Source organism: Leptosomus discolor, chromosome Z (assembly GCF_034619465.1).
Source record: "Leptosomus discolor isolate bLepDis1 chromosome Z, bLepDis1.hap2, whole genome shotgun sequence".
Lineage (NCBI taxonomy): Eukaryota > Metazoa > Chordata > Aves > Leptosomiformes > Leptosomidae > Leptosomus > Leptosomus discolor.
Genome location: NC_141419.1, coordinates 2,985,554 through 3,009,255, shown reverse-complemented (window position 1 = coordinate 3,009,255; position 23,702 = coordinate 2,985,554). Strand labels below are relative to the sequence as shown.

General features: G+C 45.4%; 1 protein-coding gene across 3 annotated transcripts in view; it reads right to left on the bottom strand.

Annotated features, from left to right (window-relative positions):
• Positions 1 to 6,232, bottom strand: part of LOC104352314 (lethal(3)malignant brain tumor-like protein 3) — a 29,797-nt gene extending 23,565 nt beyond the window's left edge. Inside the window, exons 1-7 of one of the 3 annotated variants that reach the window (XM_086479210.1) lie at positions 6,132 to 6,232; positions 5,410 to 5,512; positions 3,908 to 3,965; positions 2,747 to 2,835; positions 1,389 to 1,496; positions 606 to 741; positions 13 to 104 (exon numbers count right to left, since the gene is read on the bottom strand). In XM_086479210.1, coding sequence (XP_086335336.1) covers positions 13 to 104; positions 606 to 741; positions 1,389 to 1,496; positions 2,747 to 2,835; positions 3,908 to 3,965; positions 5,410 to 5,512; positions 6,132 to 6,193 — 648 coding nt within the window. In that variant the 5' untranslated portion in view covers positions 6,194 to 6,232. Of the gene's footprint in view, positions 1 to 12; positions 105 to 605; positions 742 to 1,388; positions 1,497 to 2,746; positions 2,836 to 3,907; positions 3,966 to 5,409; positions 5,579 to 6,131 lie in introns of all 3 variants that reach the window. The other 2 variants (XM_086479209.1, XM_009958617.2) reach the window with 2 other exon arrangements.
• Positions 6,233 to 23,702: the final 17,470 nt, after the last annotated feature.

Here is a 23,702-nt window from a genome sequence, read left to right as displayed (position 1 = left end):
ATCATCACTTACAGTGTTGAGGGTCTTAAAAAGGCTTTTTGGAGCTGCTTGAGCTTTGCAATTCTTCAAATAGGAAGTCCAATTAAATTCTCCCTCCTTGAAACCTAGAAAGAGAGATAAAAAGATTGTTTTACACAGCCCCGTTACATTCAGATTGGTTTTTCAGAAATGGAAATTACTTGGGAAGAATATGAACTTGGTATGATAACTGCCCTTCTACATCTTCAGGGGCTAGGCATTTCAGCGAAAACATCTGTCTCTTTTTCCGTATAATGTCCAATCACTAATCTCAACCTTCAAATGGTTCTAGGAAATTGAATGCAGGAAAGAAGCAAGTTCTGAACCCCAAAGAGACTCCTTGCTTTACACGCTCATCCAATAAAGAGTTTCTAATTTGACTAACAACGTCAACCTTTGGGAATATCAAAAAGCAGCCGTTTTGTTCTTTTGTGACTCACTGTCTTAGTTACACCTCTTCCCTTTAAGCCACTTAGATTGAGTTCCACAATGAAATCACCAAAAAAATGGAACATGCCAAGCCAGGACAACTAGTTCTTAGTAGAATTTATGGTTTCTTGTGCACCACTCTATTTTTTTTTCCATACCTTTAGGAGGGAGCAGCTTATGACTTGTTTTTTCACACCAGCCAACAGGATGGATATCTGAGGAGTCAGCATTAACCCAAAAGTCATAGCACTCTGGATAACCATCGAAGTGTAATCGCATTCTGTACCCTTGTACCTATAAGCAGGGGAGCTCTGATTATCATGAAGGGTCAAAAAGAAGTTAAAGAAAAGCACTAATCAAATGCTCTTTCTGTATTCAGACGTATAGATACAAGTAAATACAAGATCTCACTTATTTCTCAAAAGTCTAGTTTTATTTTTCATCATTGGCATCTCCCAGTTTCCATCCTCCTCTTTCCACACTTCATCAGTTGAAAACAGAAGGGGTCAGGGTAACTTCACTGGCCTGTTCCACACTCACAGATACTCCTGCGCCGCAATATCTGGAGGACAAATGCGGCCCCCGAACATTTCTGTCTGTACCAGATCAACACGGATTGCACAGAACTGAAGCAGCATAAATGCATTTTGACTTGCTCACATATACTCAGAATTCAGGCCTAATTAATTGCCCTGTTGTTCTTAATATCTACCCACTGCATGCAGTTAATTGGTTTACTGTTGTGAGTTACAACTGCAAAAACCTGACAGGAGGATTTGAGGTACAGATCCTTAACCACTAACACTCCTCCTTCAGTGCCACCTTGAACTCCTCCTAACCATGAATTAATTAAAGTATTATTATTCTTATGATCCTACTTTTTATTGAAAAAAATCTTAAATGTGCATGGGACTTTTGGAATCAAAGACAGAAAGGGCAACTACCTCAGCCACCGTGAGAACACAAAATCGAGAGGGGTGCTCAGGATCCAGCCCTTCCAATTTCATTCCAACTTTAAATCCATTTCGGCCTTGTGGGAATGACTGATACTGTGGGAGGGGGGAAGAAGGAAACATTTGGTTTTAACTCCTGAAGGCAAAATCTACTGCAGAACAGTTATCAGATACTTCAGACCTCAAATTTTTAACTCAGAGAAGAACATTCTATGACTAAATGATTGCTGCTTTAATAGACAGGCCCAGGGACAGAGAGCAATAACAGCATGATCACCGTATTTCAGATTTACTTGTTATTCTAATTAATCTCTCAAAAACACCGAGCCACGAGCCTGATGCAATTAGCTACGAACAAATCTTTCAGCAGATGCAGAAATGAGCTCTATTCAAACACAAAAGAATCCCCTTCACAGCCCAATGTAGGAGGGCTGGCAGAAACAAAGAGCCAGGAAAGCTAAAATCACTTTGCCTGTGTCAGCACGAGGTCAGCAGTCCAGACTTTCCCAAAAGCTAACTGCTCATCTTCAAACAGCAAAAGGGACAAGGCATGTTTGATCGGGAGCCCATTTGCACAGTCCTTCCAGAAAACATTTGTGGGTTTCATTTATTTGCAGTCTTAATCCAAATTAAACATTTTAAGTAGAGTAAAGGCTCAAAAGAAATCTGAACTGGAATTGCAAATGGCTTATTGCATCCACTGCCGTTACCTGACTTTGCTGCTCATCTCACTCGGGAAGGTGCCAACAGCCCTCGGCTTTGAAGAGCTCACTGGGAGCTGAACTTTTGATGTGGGCTGGGGCACTGGAGTGCAGAAGCAGCTTCAGCAAGGTGAAACCCACCTCTCCCACCTTCAATGCATCGGACTATGAATGAACACAACTCCCACCCTCCCTCCCAACAGTCGCTTCTCACTGAGCTAAACGACCTGCAGTTTCCAGCAGAGAAAGGCTGGAAAGGGTGTTGTACACCCACAGACAAAGCACAGGACATCTGAAAGACATTAAGCTGTCCCTCTCCAACGTTACTTGGCGATTGCCTAACAGCCCGTTTATCCAGAGCTACCCAAAGCAGATCAAAACAGTCATTGTTTATTTCTGCGTGAGACTCAACCAGCATTTTTTACACCCTGGTTTGGGATGAGACTCACAGGGCAGACGCTTGTTTCCACAGTGCTTCAGGGCTGGAAACAAACATGTGGGGATTTTACTGTCTGCTTGCACCGAAACGACTCATAAATGTAACGGCTGCCTTGAGGGTAGTCTCCAACCCTACCTCCAGCGAGCTAGTAATTCTGTGATGTTGCCTGAGAAAAACATAGCAAGGGAGTTGAAAAAGCTGCCAACCTCTCTGAACACTTTTAGGGGAGCAGCTGGCATCCGTTCCTCTTCTAAGTAGGAAACCCAGTTCCATACTTTCTTCTTTCCAGGAGCAACTAAGCAATCAAAAAAACAAAGAGAAAAGTCAATGTTTCTCTCAGATGCCTCCCGCTCTGCCCTCTCTTCTCTTTCTCCTCCCATGTAACACGCCAACGCTGTTTTGCTCTTGTACCCCAAAGGAGGCAGTGTTACCCAACTTTTGAGGAAAGGGACGAATTCCATCAGTAGGAAAACCGTAATTATTTCTCATTTAAAAAACATTATATCACAGGTCAAATGAACTGTGGCACCCGGATTGCTGGCAAGCTGCCCATGGAAAGTTGCCACTGTAAAGTTTGGACAAGATATAGTAACTTAAAATTGTGGAAAATAATTCTGTCTCCTGATATTTCACAGAGGAATAAGGGGTTAGATATAAACTAAAAGACAGCACAGAAAGGCATAAATTGCAGCTGAAATAAACCTAAAACAAACCAAATGAAAAACCAAGTGAATTTTTCTTCAGTTCACAAGATTTCTTTTATATATATATATATATATATATACACAGAGACATATATTTACAACTTGCTAATACCACAATGCATCTACTAGAGAGGCAGCTATCAGTACACAGATGATGAAAACAACAACTTGGGTAGGTGCTTGGATTCATTCTAGTAGGACCACGGTCATACATACAGAAAATTACTTTTTAAATGCATACTAAAAATCTCCCCCCAGATTACATATGCTACCTCCTTTAAGGTATATAACAAATGTAACCCATAGTCTATAACCAACCACATGTTGTTTACAACTTATTTTCTATTTAGCATTCATAGTCTGAGGCTATGAAGCTCTCCAAAGTCAATGGAAAAAAAGATTCTTATTGTATCCAGTGAGCTTTGGATGTCTCTTCCTAGATCCTCTACGCTGTGCCTGTCATGCAGGCAAATCTAGCATATTCTTGCTAATACATTTCAGAAGACTGACTGTGGTAAGAGGGTTATGTACCTAATAAGCTATTCTGAATGTGAAATGAGCTCCACTGTCCTTTCCACTTCTGTTTACTATTATTCATTTTATAATAGCTACTAAAAAAAAATCTATAAACATTAAAGAAAAGAGACTATGAGCTTAGCTCACCTTGTTTTATTGGTTTAGTGTTTCTGCGGCTTTTCATATTATTTGATTTATTCTTCTCCTAGACACAGATATGTTAAAAAAAAGTTTAGCAATATTGTTCTTTCCTCCCTCTTTGATCATCTCACAATGCAGGTACAATAAGGATGTAACACGTAACTAACAGGACTGTAGCTAGCATTATTTTCTTTTGAATAACCCTGCAACAACATTAGTAGGGTATGTTACATATATAACTTTGATCCTGCAGCATCCCAAAGTGCTTTACAAATTACTTAATATATGCTACTAAAGTTCATTTAAATATGGCTACTGAAGAGCAGCAAGGCCCCAAATCTCCATTACAACACACAGGATTTGCTTTCTGCAATGCGGGATTTACTGCTCACGTAAGCAACCTTACTGTAATGCTCCATTTTCCTTTTCCTTTCAGAGGTTCTTATGTCCATCTATGCCAGGGAATGGATACAGAAAAAAAAAATCATTTATGAAGCGTTGAAGGAAGCAGAAGCTTCGAGTAGCTACTGTCATAGATGAACACCCCGGAAAATGTGGTCTCCCTGTGTCACGCTCCGAGCCGGACTGCCACTCACATTTCTTCTACATGGTTTTCAAACTCATGTTTAATTCACCCAGGGTTGTCATTTCTCGAAGTAAACAAAAAGGGTAAAATCTGAAATGCAAAGCTGCCTGCCAAACACGCCCCAGAAGAGACAGGGGGGCAGATACAAACAAGGAGGAGGAGAAGGGGGAAGAGACAGAACGCAAGTACTTCTGAAAACACACAGACTCTAAAACACCTTATACACATCACGGAGAAAAGCTGAGCAGCAAGAGGAGTCAAACTGTTCGTGACACCCGAAGTTTCAGCCTGCATTACCAACCAACACCCGCCCCAACGTCTCTGCATTACAAAAGCACGTGCATCACGTGAGCCTAAACGCAATGGTTCGGGCCTGAGCCGCTACGCAGGGTAGCAGAGTGCAGGCTCGCACAAAGAAGGGCCCCTCAAGGGAAAGATGCTTAATGGAAGTTAAGAAAAGATCGGGTCAGGACTGAGGTACTTCTGTGCATCCACCAGTACTACGGGTTTCTAGCAGTGCAGTGAGGGTACATGCAAGTCCCGGATAAAAAAGCAATCAAACTCTGCGGTTGGACGCTAATCTTCAGTATCACATACTAGTACGTGACCGTAGTCAGATCCAGTACGTTTGGAGGGACGTGTTTTTTTTACTGTGAAACACACTGGGTGCACAGGGCTGTAACTACATCTGGAAAGTTACAGTCTGAAATCTTGACTTCGACCTCACATGAGCTATTCGCCCTCACAACTCCTCCGACTTCAGAACAGATACTCTCATTACTGCTGTACATCGGAATCGGACCCAGACCATTCCCAACAACCTCCCTCAGCTCAGTTTGCATTGCACAGTGAAATCCAAGACACGGAATGGTCCCTGCTTTTCACAGTTCTCTTTAAAGAAAATACATGCAGCCTCATTTACCTCATCCTCATCTGCATTTTCGTCATCCTCAGACTCCAGAAGCAGTCTTCTCTTCTTTCGGACACGTTTGACAGGTCTGCAAGCCTCATTCACCTGACAGCCACTGTTGGTATTAAGATTTCTACTATTTCCCCTGTTTCTGCAATCATCTGGAAAGTCTCTGGTACCACTAAACATCCAAAATTGAAAACAAAATCAAATCAAAAGTGCAACAATACTCCTGCAGCATTCCCAGTGTCTCTGCACCTCTTTAGAAGAATGAGGATGCCTGGGCTGAGAACCTAAAAAGTGAATTGTGGTTGCAGGATTTGCCAGATATGTCTCTCTTAAAAGCACTCCAAAGCATCTGCACAGCTCTCACCACCACAGCAGCTGGAGAAGGTTTTTAATTTTGCCTTTTTACAATTCTACAGGAAGTTAAGATACCATCCTTATCTGTAGGACGGGGAACTGAGGCAGCAAGTGCACAACCACATTTCCTCAGGCTGGGAAGAGAAATGAGGCTGGAGCTCTAGAGAGGAGCCGGCCTCTGTCGGGCACGAGAGCCTCAAGGGTAACGGGAAGGTCGTCGGCAGAGCTGTGCAGGCGGCCCTGCCTCAGCCACGCCACAGTCACACTTGCTCTGAGGATTCCATTCGACGCACAGCAACGCTTTTCTGTAACACAACGTTCTCTTTCAACATTCTTAAACACAGAACAGGAAGATTCTGGGGTGTCTTTACCTGTCCCTGTGCTGCTGGGAGCCCACTTGAGTACAAAACTTCCCGTTCTCAAAGCAATCCATTTGTTCACCAGTTTGGAGACCGGAGCAGGGCACGCCTTCTCTGGGCACTGCAGAAGCAGAGAAAAAGACAGCTATTAGATTGCTAAAACACCTTTCATGCAATTAGTTCTGTCAAAGTCCTTTACAAACTTTCATTAAGTGACCCTCAGTATCCCATTGTGAGGGAAATAATTATTATCTGTGCACTGGCACAGAGAACAAGTGTACCACCTCATTAAAGAAAAACCCCTTTTATCTGTAATATTTTAATTCTGGAGAAACCTTGCCCCCTGTAAAAGTGATAAAGGAGGATATAATCTCAAGGCTATAACCAGGACACAGTTACAAATCTTTTTATATTTCTTTATTCCTATTAACCCTCTAACTTGAAAGACAAATGTCAAACAAGTCCATCTTGTTTGGATACTTTTAATACAGTTGATTAAGTTTAAAAACTTCTGCTTTTATATACACTTTGTACAGATGAAAATCCTTCATAGGCAGCCTCTAAAAATAGCACATTATTAATGGGAGAATAGAAACAATTCTTTATGTACCTAGCAAGGGATATATATATATATCAATCCTTCATCTGAAAGAAGGCATGAAAATGTAAGGAATAACTCCAATATATCTTTTATGTTTACTTTCTCCTACGACTGGAGTTCTTCCTAATGCAAATTAATTTGTGTTTAACATTTTAACAAAACACAACTCCAGTGATACCCATTACCAGGCATCTGCACTATCCCAATGCATACTTTGCTCAAGTAACCTGGTGTGCAAATTGTGCACGGGGGCTCCTACGTACACGTTGTTCCTATTCCGCATTTAGTGGCACCGTTTGCGTGCAGTGGTTTGATCAATCCATTCCTGAACGCACCATTAAACACTTCAAAGGAAAAAAAGAGAAAAAACACACCACGCCACACAATCCAGAAGGCTGAGAGACGAGTCACTTTGCTTTTTTGTTTAAAGCCATTTTCCTAGTCTCCCTACCAGGACTTGGACTCGTTCTGCTAAGACGATGCCGTTTTTCATTTATATTTGATTGCTCCCTATAGTCCAATACGGATGTCAGATGGTCCTGGCTGGAACTGGGCAGACAGACTGACTGCCTACACACAGACTGCACGCATGTCTGCTCGTATCGCCACTTAAAGCCTCTCACTGTGCCACTGGGGACCAACAATTCCAGGCAGCGAAAAGCCAAAACAGGGAGAACTTGCAAGAGCCAAGCGTGCTTGAAAAGCTCTGCTCAATTCGAAGTCACACTGATCTATGGAATACACTTGGACTAAAAGGGTGTGAAAAATTCTTAGTGCTGAGGTGACCATAGAAGAGCCAGTTCTCCGCCTGATGATTGGCATCTTCCTCAGCTCGGGCAGATGAGGAGAATGACCGACGATCAGCAGGAGCGTAAGCAAATGCCTGTAAGTGTATCTGCAGAGCTCACGATGAAATTCGAGAAAAGCCAGCAGGGAAGACAGGTACAAAGCCTTCCTACCTGAAAACAGAAATAGTTCCACCAAAATCCTGGGGAAATACAACTGGCAGATGTTTGTCCATGCAGGCCAGACAGCGAGAGATGGTTCTCAAAGAAGAAATCCCCTCTGTGTATGACTTCAGTGATGTGGCTCTGCCTTGACTAGGGATCCATCACTAACACAGACCTTATACAAAGAGTTAACATCCCATTACTGCACCAGGAGGCACTGGCGATGTTGAAGACAATGAGACACTGAACAGGCTCCAGCTGCTGTCCTGTGGTGCCTGCATGCCCCACGTTAACTCTCAAGTCTCCTGCCACCACCTCAGAAGAAGACTCATTTCAGTACAAGGCATCAGGCAAACCTGTCAAGGGCTCCCTATGCCACGACCACATGCTGTCACGTTCAACCAAGAGCATCTTCAAAAAACGACCTTATGCTGGATGGCTAATGGTACCCTTGGGACCAGGACTCTTCACCGTCACTCACTCCCTAGAACTGGTCTCCACTAGTACTCTCTGGAAGACCCTCAGGAGCTCTACTGAGACAGTAAGTAATTCAATCAAAGGAAAACAGTGATTTACCAAAGTGAGGCTGGCCAGCTTAAGTGGTCTGGAATGAAAAGAGCTCAGAGGTTATCATATAAATACTGGTTTGAGCTACTGGTTTCTGCACAAACAGAGTAAGAGCAGGTCTGCAAAGAACTGAGATACTTCTTGACCGTCACATTCATGTGCATGTCCAGTAACATGCTTGTATTAACCTGTTAAAACTCAGTTTTTCCCTAATTTCAACTACAGTAGCTTTGGAAACCTCAAAACTCCTATGGCTCATAGTGTAATTCTTGCATGAACCAGGTTAGAGGAGATTCTCAAGGATGTTCCGGCAGAGATGATTAACAGTACTGGGGACTCATCCTGAGCCAGGAATCCCAGGTTAGCACAGCGCTGTGCCATCCATTCATGCTCCACACAGCACAGTGCATGCAACCAGAGAAAGGAATAACGCTGGAAACTCCCATCGCTCCCGAAAGCAGTCATCTGAGGCACAGCTACGCATCAAACAGCGCCAGCTCCTGCAACTCAGTCCCATCCATCTTCAGCACAGCCCCGTGGCACTTCTGGCCTAGAGCACTTCGCACCATCCCCAGCAATTCCCAAGCGTGGTTCAGGAGTCAGCAGGGAGCCAAGACACCGCCCAGCGGGTGCAACCACTCTGTTTTGGAGGCGGAGGGTATTTAGGGAAGCATATATGACCAGACCATTCTGGTCTCAAAGCCCCAAAACAGGCGGTTTGGTTTAATACAGACACAGACTTAATTGCTGTCATGACAAGCAGATCACTGGTGTTAAGGAGGAACATTGATGTCATTGCTGATCCACTACCCTGGAAAGAAGGGGCTCCAACTTCCCAGAATCACCACTTATAGAGATCCCAGGGCATAAGCTAAAACTCAGCATGAGAGGGATGTTTGACTACATCGACAAATCTAGTACAGATTGTTTATATAAACACACTTACTTCCACAAAGGGAGCACAATGCGTACGCCAGGTACTGTTATGACTACGCACTAATTACATTCACTCTAAATACTCCTAAAATACTCGAAATAAGACAGTGACTCACTCCACACGCTGCACCAGGGAGCACCACGCTACTGAAACACACATTTCAGTTAGATCTGTTTCTAGAAGCTTTTTCAGAAACTGTATATTCTCTTCCACAGCAAAAAGCTCACCTTCCAAAGCAGCACTAGAGGCAGCGGAAGCGTTGATAGCAGCAGGAGCAAAGCTGGCTGGGCTGGCATTTACTGCTAAGGCTGAAAGACTTTGTATGGCTTCGGCTTCTGCTTCTGTAATGATTTCTAGCAGTCCAAACTCATTTAAATAGAACTGCAGGTAAGAGAAGAAAGCAAGCGAATAAGCAGTAGTAAAATGGCTAAGAAGGGGGACAGGAAGGAATAGGATTCCCTGAGGAGTAACTAGGTATAGGACAAAAAGAAACGGCTGAACGCACACGAAAAAGCGTTAAAAATAAGTAACAATAAAAGTGAGAAACACCCAACACAACTCTTCCTCAAAATGCCACCAACGGGCCCCAAAAAATCCCAACGATGCATTTTGTTGTCAAGGAAGGAAAGCAACGTTAATTCTACCTGCTTTGGACGTGCTTCCCTTATAAAACCCAGACCTCTGATGAAGGCACCAGAACCAATACCCTCAGAAAAGCAGTTCGACCCAAAGCAAAGCCCTGACGGTTCAAATGCATCCAACAAAGCACAACTACACTTATCGCAGTTATGACATAAAGCAACTTCCCTAAAACCTCAGTGCGAGCAGGAATCACCCGGCTGTTGACAGGAAGGTCACATTCCAGTGGAGAACCTGTCCGATACGTCCCCCAGCTGGTGCTGGCTGGGCTTTAAAGACCTCGGAGCACAGCGGCAGCTGGGACTGCACACACAGAGCGAGCATCTGGCGCCGCAAGAGGCCGAGCGGTTCTCAGCCCTTCTTCAATGACAGATTGGTGGGAAACGAACTTCCCAGAGGAGCAGAGGAATGCAGGGATAGGCAGAGGCAATATGGCTGAAGAGCAGGAGACACAGAAATAACCAGCCTTTCTTCAGTTGATAAGCTTGTCCTTGCACAGTGCCTGTTATTAGTGAAAGCCACAGTGGGGCCCCGACCCAAAGACAGAGGAGAGAGTCTCGAGTACGAACCAACTGTTTCTGAACAACCTAGAAATACATCTAACAGAAGCCACGGGCAGTGCGGGTGGGTGTGTGACACGCACCGGTACGGCCAGAAGTCACAGCATTCGAGCTCCCAGTCCCAGCTCCCCCAAGCTTTGACCCTTCAGAAACCTTCCGTCAGCTGCTGGGGTAGGTGACGCTGCCGCGGAGGTTCTGCAAGCACACCCACCCCCTGCTCCAACAGGGCGCCTGCATACCAACCCTGCACCCACTGCCTGTCCTGCTGGAGGCCGAGTGTAAATCCAGGTGCAGGACAAGAAAATCCCTCCAGACACACAGCAACGTGCTCACACCACGGGGTAGCTATGGAAAATGAATGATACGAGGCAGACTTTAGAGACTCTCAATCTTTGAGCTTAAAAAATGTCTCAGGCTATGAAGGAGCACTGCATTGGTCTAGATAATGTCAATGTGCACCTTTTACTGGACGTGATCTGCAAAGACTACCAAGCACCCCCCCCCAAAAAAAAATTTAAAAAATCACCTTTCTGATGAGCAAATAGCTCTACAGATTACACACTCCTTGTTCTTCTCTACTGCCTGCAATACAGAGCTACTGAACTCCGGAATGAAAGAGACAAGTCAAAGGTGGGTTGCATTTGCAAGCTTTGCTGCAAAGCTTTTATTCAGAGCACTTCATTAGTCTGAGATCTTTTCTCAGCCACCCGCTCTCCGCTCAAACCTGCTAAACCCCATTTAAAAGCGTTTGCTTCACCTCTGAAGCAAGGCTCCTCATGGCACCGAGAAGCACCGTTCCTCTACTCCTCCACGCTTCCTGGACTCAGGATCCTGCCTCCAGTACCCTATCAAAGCCTCATCCCAAATGTTCTTCCCCCTCCTGCCTCTTTTTTATCTGAAGCCTGTATTTCTTAAAGCTTCAGAGATACTGGACTTGCTTCTAAAAAGCTCGACTTCTTCCTCTGCAGCCTTGAAGAGACAGAGCATCATTTTTATTTCAGCACAAAGAGAAACAACCCATTTCAAAGAAATGATAATTCTAAGTGGACTAAGTTTCCTGCAGGACACCATGCAGTTTAGAGAAGAAACCTATCACTTCCCTCAAATGCCAGAAAAGCAGCAGCACAACGGGTTCCTGGCCGTGGCTGGTAAGGACAGCTCAGCGTCAGGAGCAGAAGGTCGGTGGAAGGAGCATCTCCAGAGCTCTACATGCCATTAAGCAGCAGAGCGAGCGCAAAGCAGAGCTGGCAGCTGGAGGTGGGGAAGGGTGGCAATGTCATGTTGTATCAGCAGATTAGTCTTGGGGGCAGTGACACTCCTGAATACAAATTAACAGGTCTGATTCAGCCCACCCCAGTGAAGGCAGCAGGCTGCTATATCCCCCTTTAATGACTTGATGGTGTACCTGCAGCCACCTGAACTGGTGAAGCCCGGCCCAGGCCGCAGAAACCACGTGTTTGCGTTAGAAAAACAACAAACATCTTTATTAAGTCTCTGATCTGATGCTGAGGACTGGTCGAATCATGGAGGCAACCTCCAGTTTCATCCTGAGACTCTTCAAGGCAATATCCCACATTCCTAAGTTCTGGAAATGCATAACTGTGTTACTGTCAGGACTGCACCTTCCTTTACACAGAGGACTTCAATACAGCACGTTTGCTAATATGAAATCCACACAAACCCTCCAGAAAGAATCTGTCCTTCCTGAAGCGAATTAAGGAAAAATCTATTTCATTGTGCACACAAGAACTGGAATATAGCAGGAAGAGAGGGGGAAAAAAAGGAGTAAACAGCAAAAGCAAAAAAATGAAGTGTTTGGCATTTCTGCAGGGAAAAAAAAAAAGCGTTTGGCATCTTAAGAATGAAGTGGCTTCCTGTGCAGCTAGTTATCATGTTCCAGCTAAACGTTTCCACCAGACTCACTAACCGTGGCACTCGGTGCTGTCACACTCGATCACCTAATATAAACCAATACATTATATTTGGTGTCTTTCAGTTTAATAAATAACATGGTGCTTTGCTGATTCTCTACCGTTACAAGGAATCAATAAAAGTGAAGCTCTTTCTGCAAAGGAACGTTACTGCTGTTTAAGAGAAAACCTGTGGCAACACACTGTTAAGCTCTTAGAAACAGAAGGATGACGACCTAGACTAAACACAGGTCCAAAGGTAGGCCACTGCAAAATAATCATCTAAAAGACCTCCCAGAAAGCCAGTGGACACAATTTCATGTCACTTTTACGGGAGTGTAAACCACTGCTATCGAAATACTCCAAGCATGCAAGTTCATCCACGTTCTCTCGACACTTGCTGGCAGAAGCATTCTCCTCGTAGCCTAAGCGAGGTCTGACAGCCCATGTAAAAGACTTTCCCGCACAAAGGGAGGAGGAGGAGGGGAGGAAGGGGAAGACTGCCAACACTTGCAGAAGGTGGGGGTCCTGATTCTGAATGCCTGAGGTGATACCACCAACCTGATTTTTCAGAGCTCCCAAGTCCCTTCGGTTTTATTGTACTTGGAGTTGATCTTTCCCCCCTGCCCTGAGAGTCAGAACTTGCAGCCTTGAGGGCAATTTTATGTATTCATTTTCAGCCATCAGCAGTGCAATCGAACTGAAATAACTGTTGAAGGTAACTTGGGAAACAGTCAACAGCTGCTCATCCTCCTCTAACACGTTTGTGACCATCAGATATCGGCTCTGATTTACACGAGAGCTGATTTGCCACTACCATGAACCCATACGATACAGACAGCTGTCAAAAGCTGCAAAAAACAACCGCCGACGTGAAAAGAACCTAAAGACTCAACCCCAGAAATGGAGAAAATTTGTCTTTCAGAGAAAATGTGTCTCTCACGCTGGGCTGAAATTAATGGGATTTCTTGCCTGACTATGTTGTATGGACATTACCGAGAACTAGGAAGATCAGGCCCGTAACTCCTATTAGCACAAAACAATTACTTAAAGTACTTCCTGCCTTTAGAAATCAATTGAGCAAGAAATTAGAAGAGGAGAGGGACTATCACCAGGCTTTCAGAAACATCACTAAAATTTCACCACTTCCTCGGTAATGCCAACCCAGTTGTTTAAAACAAAGTGTTTTCTCTGCACAACTTTTATTTGCAAACTACAGAATATATTGCAAATGTTCTGCCCTGCCAAAGGCATGGTGGCCTCTCGTGTATCGTGTTCCTTGGTTTCTTACTTGGATGTTGCTACCAGGCAAGGTACCAATGCCGTCTTTCCACTCTAAGGCATTCAATATATCGCGGTCTGCTGTCGGGATGCTGATGATTCTCTCCGAGACATTCTGCTCCATCTTTCTGCTTAGTCTTTGGGCTCTTTATTGAATTTTAAGAAAGAAAACTAGGGTGTGAAAACAAAACAAAACAAGAGGCACAGAATAAACAGGCCTGTTGCTTACATTTCACGAAGGGTTTTCAGAGCAATACTAGTTCCACAAGATGGGAAAAAAATGTCAAACCTGCATTTTGCCCATCCCAAAGAGCGTCAACCGTATGTGCAGTTCAAGGACAAACAGATAAACTTGTTTTGTTACTTGATTTGTACAACATTTTTGCCAATTACAGTTCAGTGGCAAGATCCTGGGTTAAAAGCAGCTTTGGTGCAGGTATTAGGAGTACCAGGATTAAAAATTATAGAAACACAAACGCATGGGTGTGTGCACAAACTCGTACACGGTATACAAGTGACGAGTCTGTACAACCTGGGGGGCAGCAACAGCATCTAATGGCTGTTGCCAGGTCCCTCTATACTGCTGTAGCATCAAGGCTCTATGCTAAAAATGTTATAAAGCTCTTAAAATCCTTAAGCTCCACGTGTTGCTTGCGTGCCCCAGCAAAAAAACTAATGAGCTCCATTAGAAGAGTCGACTAAAAGCCATAGTGCTATACGGGCTCCGCATACACAATTACTCAAGTATTTTTTGCAGTAGACATTAACCAAACACTGATGATAAATTAATTGTACGTTCCTGCCTTTCAAAAGCAACCTGAATATTTTCAATCTAGGAACGTAACTGCTTGCTTTATTTAAATTAAAAAAAAAAAATAAAAAAAAAGATTCACAGCCTTCCCTCGAACTGGCAGCTCTAATTTTTCCAGCACGAGCAAAACCACTGAGGTTAAGTTTGAAAACGCCCAGCCCAACTGACAGGTCTAACTGCCTTTCTGTGGGAATGGGTCAAAACTGCCCACGTTGGGGTCTTCGCTCTGCCATTTGAATGCTGGAGTTCAACACGGTCACTCTGAGCTCTTAACTCAGAGTAAGAGCAGCACCATCCAAGGACCATTTGCTTGACCTGCCTTTGGCAGACGGTTTCTCTCCTTGAGCACCACAAAGTGCCTAAAGATACATGGCCAGGGCAGGTTTTTAACTGCCGAGTGCTTAAACTAGGGCAGGTGAACGCCACTCTTGATCTGAAGCCTTCCACATGCTACACCTTCTACCTACAGGTTGAGAATGTAAGTTTAATCCAGCCAAAGACAAACCCACAGATCTGATGCAGGATAATTTATAGCATTTGAACATTCCTGCAACTCTAATTCAAGCATTGCAGCTCTTTATGATTATCTTAATTGGGCTGAAAGCAGGCCAGATGTTGGTAACCTGCGATACCAAATCTCTTTGGGTATCACAACCTAATCCCTCTAGGAGGAGTCCCTCCCCTCCGCCCAAACTCCCAAAACTCCAGCTACTTACAACCCTGCGTAGCTGTGAAGATTAGTGGCTTATAAACCAGTCAGAATGAGTCAGGAGGGTGAGAACAGGAGCAAAGTGGAGCAGCAGCCAAGCTGCAGAAGCCACTTCACCTTCCAACAGTTTTAACTGAACTGCAGGTGCCAGAGACCCACGGCCGGTGGTATCCTTGGCTACGTACACAGAAGGCTGCAACGGCCTGCCTTGGGAGGGACCCTTAAAGGCCACCTAGGCAACCCCCTGCAGTGAGCAGGGACATCTTCAACTGGATCAGGGTGCTCAGAGCCCCGCCCAGCCTGGCCTTGAATGTCTCCAGGGATAGGGCATCTACCACCACTCTGGGCAGCCTGCTCCAGTGTCTCAGCACCCTCATCACAAAAAAATTTCTTCTTTAAATCTGGTCTAAATCTCCCCTCTTTTAGTTTAAAACCATTACTCCTTGTCCTATCACAACAGGCCCTGCTAAAAAGATTGCCCCATCTTTCTCACAGGCCGCCTTCAAGCACTGGAAGGCCACATTAAGGTCTCGCTGGAGCCTTCTCTTCTCCAGGCTGAACAACCCCAACTCTCAGCCTGTCCCCACAGAGGAGGTGCTTCAGCCCCCTGAGCGTTTTTGTGGTCCTCCCCTGGACTTGCTCCAACAGGTCTGTGTCTTCCCTGTGCTGAGGATCCCAGAGCTGGACGCAGCACTGCAGGTGGGGTCCCACCAGAGGGACATTCAGGGGGACAATCCTCTCCCTCAACCTGCTGGCCACGCTTCTTTTGATGCAGCCCAGGACATGGTTGGCCTTCTAGGCTGCGAGCGCACATTGCTGGCTCATGGAGTTTTTCATCCACCAGTACCTCCACGTCCTTCTCGGCAGGGCTGCTCCGAATTCCTCCATCCCCCAGCCTGTACTGATACTGGGGATTGCCCCGACCCAGGTGCAGGACCTTGCACTTGGCCTTGTTGAACCTCATGAGGACCATGTCAAAGGCCTTACAGAAGTCCAGACAGATGACATCTATGGCTCTTCCCTTGTCCACTGATGTAGTCACTCCATCATGAAAGGTCTCTAGGTTGGTCAGGCAGGACTTGCCCCTAGTAAAGCCACGCTGGCTGTCCTGAATCACCTCCCTGTCCTCCATGTGCCTTAGCATAGCTTCTAGGAGGATCTGTTCCACGATCTTCCCAGGCACAGAGGTGAGGCTGACAAGTCGGTAGTTCCCAGGGTCCTCCTTTCTACCCTTTTCAAAATGGGTGCCATGTTTCCCTTTTTCCAGTTACCAGGGACTTGGCCTGTGTGTTGTCAGTCACCAGGGACTTGGCCTGAGTGTCGTGACTCTTCCAATATCACGGAGAGTGGCTTGGCATCTGCATCAGCCAAGTCCCTCAGGACTCTGGAGTGCATCTCATCAGGTTCCATAGACTCATGTATGTTCAGATTACTCGGAGGGGTCATGAACCTGATCTTCTCTCACGGTGGGAGGGACTTTGCTCCCCGACTTGCAGCCCATCCACTCAAGAGGTGTGGGAAGAGAGCTTGCCAGTGGAGACCAAGGCAAAAAAGTGATTGAGTACCTCAGCCTTCTCGTCCGCTCTTACCAGTTTGCCAGTCTTTGCTCATCATGGGGGTTGCGCTTTCTTTAACCTTCCTTTTCTGGTTGACGTACCTGTAGAAGCTCTTCTTATTTTTTGCATCCCTTGACAAGTTCAGCTCCAGCCGTGCCTCGGCCTTCCTGACCCCATCCCTACACAACTGGGCAGCATCCCCCATCAGCACCGTGCACCATGGCTGGACGGGGATTCATGAATCGGACTAAACAAGCCTTATGCAGGGTGGTACTGAACATCTGCAGCCCAAGGCTCGCCATACAGTAATATTTGATGTAGCCTTGTACATCTATAAACACTTGTTTATAGGCAGCGTTTTGATGCCAGTTTCAGCAAGGGCAAAACCATCACTTTTTAGATGTTATTCTTTGCATTCAGGCTTTAAAAATAAAGAAGCTCAAACACCAAGACTATTTACAGAGCTCCCTCCGGGAGACGAAGTTTGGAAGATACTTGGACAGAAGTAATTAAGTTGTAGAATTTATTTAAAACTGGAACAGGAAAACTGGCAAAAATTACAATGTACAAAATAATCTTGTACTAACCAGAGAAGGCCTGACACAATAATGGGCCTTTTTAAACTCTGTATTTTATAAATCCAGTAAAACCCCTAGAAAAATACAATAAAGAAATTACTTTTGTTATAATGCTCCCTTATCAGTAAAATCTACAGTAAAATCAAGATAGCCCAATAAAAGGAAGAAAACTGTGCAATTAAAAAGACAGCAGAAACTAACTTGAAACATTTTGAAGAGCTGCAGTCAGGCACTAATGTTCCCCATTTGTCCCCGTTTGTGATTGCTCTTCATCTTTAACATTTGAAGACTCGGAAACATTAATGCAAAAGAAGCTACAGCAAAACTAAGATGAGTCATTCAGTCCCAACTCACAGATTCAGATTTAGGAAGTGATAAATGACTACCACGCTGGCAGAGATAACGGTTCATAATTAATATGCTACCACCCAGACCTCTGTGCTTTATCAGAGATAGGGAATCCACAGGCAGATGAGGTCACGAAGACTCAGGTTTTGATCTCGTTTCTGCCACTGAACCACAGTGCAGCCTTGGGAAACTGCTTCATCATTACTGTAGAAAAGCAGCTTTGGCTTTTAACATCCATCTTGCCTTAGTTAGGAGACAAAAAAAAAGAAAAAAGAAAAAAGGCACAAGTTCATACAAACAAAGTGTGAAGGCAAAAGGGGTGGATGGGTGTTCACTGTATTTCTCTATACGCCACCAGACCTAATGGGAAGAGGAACATTTCAACACAAATCCCATTTCAGATGCTGCCAGGTCGATTTCCAATGACACAAGGATTTCAGTGTCTTTATAGGAGGGTAAATGTGAGAAACACAATGGTGCAATAAACCCAAAGACTGCAAATCAAGTAACAACACTGAAGTTTGCAGCCCTTCTGGCTAAGCTTCCATGTACCAGGAGGCAAAACTCCATTCGAGAAGCAGCTGGCATCAAGAAAACCATCTGATACTGTGCTGTTCTGGGAATAACCGACTTACAAATCACCTTTTTTCCTCGAAACAGAATGGGAAACCTAGCAAAGCTGGTCATTTCATTCAGTGTGATGCATATGCGCTCAAAGCGAGTTGGCATTCAGAGCTCTGTGCATCCCCGGTTCCTCGCAGCGGTGTCTGACACCCAGCGCGGCAGATCTGCCAGTCACTCTTATGACGTTAGCAGCGAACTGAACTGCAACTTCAACAGCAACAAAAAGAAATATTCACGACTTCTCGCAGGGCACAACTCATCTGGTCTCAGGAACTGCTTTGAACACTTACCAGTTCAGACACCAAAACCATTTGCCTGTCCTTTGCTATGATGATGACTGATGATACTCGGCTCACCCATCAAAACCTATTACTCGCCTCAGGCAAGTAATATTTTGCAAGGCTGAACTAATACCGCTACAAAAAAAAAACAGCCTCACCTCCAGGAACCTCATCAGTCAGGGACTGAAATGAACTTCCAGAGCCTGCAATGGAACTGTACCAATGCCTCAAGATAATTGTTAGTAGCCACCGGCAAGCGTTTAATGGTGTGAATTAGACTTAAGTGCTTTCACTACCTATATCAGTGAAAGGAAAAAAAAAGATAAAATTCAGAATTGAGGAATCCCAGGCTCCACCCATTGTACTTCCTACTAATTTTTGTTTCTCATGAAAAGAGAGAAAACCTGTAACTACAAAACAAGGAAAACATTGCTCTGAAAGACTAGAGGGGGGAAACGGCCTAGGAAAGGAAAGGGCTGCCTTGGGCTTGCAGCGTGGGCTGGAACAGCGGAGAAGCGAACACTTTTTATGTCAGCTCTGCCGCAGGAACGCTCAAGAGAAACTGCTTTGGTTTTCCGGAGTTTGCCATGTTCCTTTGCACAACACGGCCCTTCCAAGGTTACCCTAAGTACACACTAATGTACAGAATATGCTTAGGCGGTGGTGTGCTGGGAGACAAATAAACAGGCGCTGTGGCAACGCGATGTAAATCAATTTATAAGACCAGACAGCGATGCTGTGAGCTCCCTCTAAACCCAGCAGCTGATCCTGTATTAAGCCCAAACCAGCGTCGTAGTTGATAAACTGCTGTCTCTTGGCTCCCTGACACAGCCCGGTCAAAACCACAGACACACGCCCAGATTTATTTCAGCTGTCGAAAGACAAGCACCGGCGCAGGCTGCGGCCGCCGGCGAGGCGAACGCGCGTCCTGCAGAGCGCCCGTTCCGCACAGCGCCCGCTCCCCGCCCCGCCGGCTTCCCCACGGAGCACGCCGAGCAGCGGCGTGCCGCAGGGCAGCGGCAGCACGCTCGACCGCGAAGGCTTCTGGTCCCACCATCCTCATCCGTGACCACGCTCCCTTTGCCTTTAGATTTTGCGAAGCCGGCGAGGAAGCAGCCCTTCCCCTGCCCTGGCTGCTGCGGGAGCTGGACGAGGCAGTCGGCGCTGCGCTGGAAAGCATTTCGACCCGTTCCCAACAGAAGGGGAGGGACGTAAAAAGGAGGTGCAAAACCTATTTCCATGTCCACGGAGTTAATGCTCGCTGTTTGTGTGCTGAAAGCACATCTTACCTGCATTTTTACAGCTTTCATTAAAAGCGTTCGGTGCTGAGCTGCTTTTCCCCAGCTCTTCATCTCCTGCTTGCAAAGAAGGGCGGCTCCGGGGAAGCCACCCGGCCACTGACAAAGGCCTGTGCAAGCCTCACGCTCGCTGGGCTCAGCCAGGAGGCCCAGGGACATCTCCCTGAGATGGTGGCACCGCTAATCCCAGCCTCTGGGAACCACCTGGAACTGCTGGAACACTTGCACGCACTGATGATCGTCACCCGGTGCCACACAGAAATCGCACGCCATAAAAACCGTCACGGTCAGACGCAGCTCTGCAGGAGCCACCCAAAGCACTCCCGAGCTGGAACTTCGGCCATTTCTAAATCTGATACGATTCCTACAACAGGCACAAGATATAAATACTTCCCATCACTAGTTCTCAGAATTATTTTCACTCAAAACTTGTACGGATCCTGTAAGACTTGGGATTCAAGACGAAGTCAATTTTGGGACAACATAAAATTGCAGTGCTGGGGGGAAAAAAAAGTGATTCTTCTAATGGAAACCGAAAAGTTCAGTCACACCACTTACATGTTTAACTAAGGCACAAATAACTAATTTTGCAATAAAACATGCTCTTGGAGTGGAAGTAATTAATGAAAACAACCAAGAGGAGCAGGCCACTCCCCCTAACGTTTTGTTGTCCTCCAACACCGTGGACATCCACAACGGGTGGGTGCAGGCTCCCACACATCTTAACAGGGCGTCAAATCTCTGCACTAATTATTTTATTCCCTTCTGTTCTGAAGCCCCTTTAGTACATTGTACTTTTCTGAATAATTTTCTTTTCTGAATTCTCTGGGGAATAATGACTCCAAACGACTGGTGTCAAGGGGACTCAAACTCCAGAACTACCAGTACCTGCTCCACACGTTTTTCACGTGTCATACTGACACCATCAGCAATTGTTCCACGTTGAATAATGCATGTCGAGTAGTTCCAAAGAAAAAAAAGTGCACAGAATTGATGAAGCAAGCTTAAAAAACACAAGTAAGTGTAGGCTTGTCTTCCAGATCCATTTGATGCTGAAGTCAAGAGGCAGAACGAGCCAGAGTGCCCATATTCTGTGTACATAATTGTGCAACAAAAATTGCAGAACAGATTTTTCTTCTGGTATTTGTTTTCTAAATAGCTTAGTAGAGTACACAGTCAAATTGTTATTTGCAGATTTAGCATTACTACAGAATGAAGGAATTAAAGTAAAATCTGGCACAGATGGCCATATAAAAACATCCAAACTTCTTTCAATTAAGCATCACAAGCCTGCTTTGTGTTAAATACAATGAGAAACTGCAAAAATACTGCTGTCCCTGTTGCAGATAAGGTTAGGTCAAAAATTAATCTCCTTAGAAAATCATCTGAATCTGAAAAGTGAAGTGTTTAGTCAAGGAACTAATTAAACAAAAACCTAGAGAAGTACTTTTTCAGATCATACGGAAAAAGCACAGCTCGCACACATCCATAAGCCATTTTCCATCCCTCCTTTCCCACCAGAAGTTTCAGCAAGTGCAGATGGTTTGGTATCACAACCATGAAAGGGGAGCGGGGGAAGGAAATGTGCAAATTTCACGAGCAATATTGCTGTTATTGATCCAACAATGCACTTAAGTATATGCTTAGTCCTATTTCATTTCCTAAAGGATTTTGCGCACGCTTTGGAGCTTCACTGGGAGCATCTATGCAAGCGCCCAGAACTTCACGCTTTCTTTACTTTCACTATGTCACTCAACTTCTCACCTTGAAAAGTTATAACCCAAATTTCCAGCTAACTCTTTAAAGAGGAAAAAAACCCCTCACCCACAATCCACTCAGAAGTACTCACATTTTCCAAACATGATTTAAAAACACCTTGTGATTTATAAAGCAAGGATAAACAAATGATACCTCGGGCTCTGATATCCCTGTATCAGGTTTAGTACAGGAAGAGTGACAAACCAGAGCTGAGATGCTCTTTTCCTCCAACAACCCAGTGCTGTCCCCAGTCTCGCCACGCCTGCTCTCTCAACGGAGATGAGATGATGCTCTCCAGGCATTTCAGAGGCAATTCCTTCCCAACACCCCTTCTGTAGCCAAGGGTGACCTGCTGGAACTACAGAAACCTGTACCTGGTTTCAATACAAGTGAATGACAACAGAAGGGACTGCTGAGCAGTAAAGGCCTTGCACTGTTTGAAATCTATAATTTTTCAAAAATATACCTTTACAGAACTGACCTTTTTCCTATGTATCTACTAAAAACCAAACCAAAACAAAACCAAACTTAAGGGATCCAGTCCTATGCTATCTCACCTGAAAAAGCGGCATTAAGCCAAACTTAGACATTTTCCGTCCCCAAAGTGAACATAGCTCCCACACCAAGGGGGAAACCGGAGCCCAGGCTGCCAGGCACGGGAGCGGACAGGACGGAGCTCAGGCTCCCGGGTCCTACGCCACGCTGCCATCCCGCTCTAGCCGCAACGACATCCTCCGAACACAGCACAGGGAAGAAAGCGTCTCCTCAGAGCCACGACAAGGGCACGTGAGTGTAGCATTACCACGGGAAGCAAAGGCTGAAACTACTGTAGCTCACCCTGCAAAGGCACTGCAGCTCTCCTCTCCCTGCTCAACATCCTCACCGTTCACGTTCCAGCTTCTGGGGACACCATAAAGCAGTATTGCAGACACCAAACGTGAGAAAGCAGTCAAGAAAACAACCAACCACCCAACAAACTATGCGCAAAGAGAAAAGAAAGGGTCGCACAAAGACACGGAGCAGCAGGACCGCGAGGAGAGCCACCAGGTACTATTTGAAAAGCCATTCTGGTGCAGGTCGGCAGACACAGGGCACCCCTGTGAGCCTTGACACACTCCTGTCGCCACCAGCCCCGCTGCAGAGGCAGACGACCCACATGACTCGTGACAGCAGTGATCATTTCCATGCCCGGGATCATCTGATGTGCCACCGGGCCCTCAGCTCCGCGCCGCCCTGCCACCAGCCCAACGGCAACACGCGAGGAAGCTCTGATCTGCCTCACGCCGGACAAGGGTGAGCTCTGCCGCTGCTGCTTATGCTCAGGTTTCTTGCTTAAATCATGTATTTTGTTTGGTTTAAAAGCTACTGCATAAGTAGGGGTATCAAAACAAATCCTCTGAGGTTCATGAATACAGCTTCTACCTCTGTTTGCTTAGATCTACCACGCTTTTATCCCATCATTTAGCTGGATTCAATCAGAAATTTAAAACAAACCAACAACAAACAAAACAGGAAATGAGCCAAAAGATGCTAAATCTAGAAATAAAACATCCAATCCTCGGAGGTAAAGTATTTTGCCAATAAGTTGAACCATCCTCTGGAAAGTCATCTGCCAAATTTAGCAGAGCACATCTGCACGCGTACCTGACCTGCAGAGTGCAGTTAGTGCTGCTAATTAGGAGGGACGGGGTCTGGTCGATCTCTGCTTGCTTCGACTGCTAATTGATTCCACGTGTCGGAGCTTTCAGCTGCCAGCCTTCATTAACAAGTAAATATTTGGTCATTTTTGCCCTCCGGTCTCTGAGCTGATTTTTCAACCCACTGTGATACCTTCTTCCCTCTCCTCTACCTCAAGACACCACCACACCGCTGGAGGGCTTGAGAAAAGGCTGAAACAGATTAAAAATTATAAACTACAGGAGAGAGGGAAGAGCGTTGGTCTGGGGAAGAACAACTGGCATTGCAACTCAGGAACCACCTCCTTATTCCACAGAAAGACTATAAAGGTCCGGAGTAACTGCTGCTGCGGCTCAGTCTAGTTTTGACCCAGCTTGACTCTGTTTTCCTGATATTCAAACTCTGGTAATGGAATTTAGGCCTCCAAAACTCTTTCCTGCATCGCGGTGAGGCAGGGACTGGCACAGCAAGGCTGAACAGTCAACACTCCACATCTTC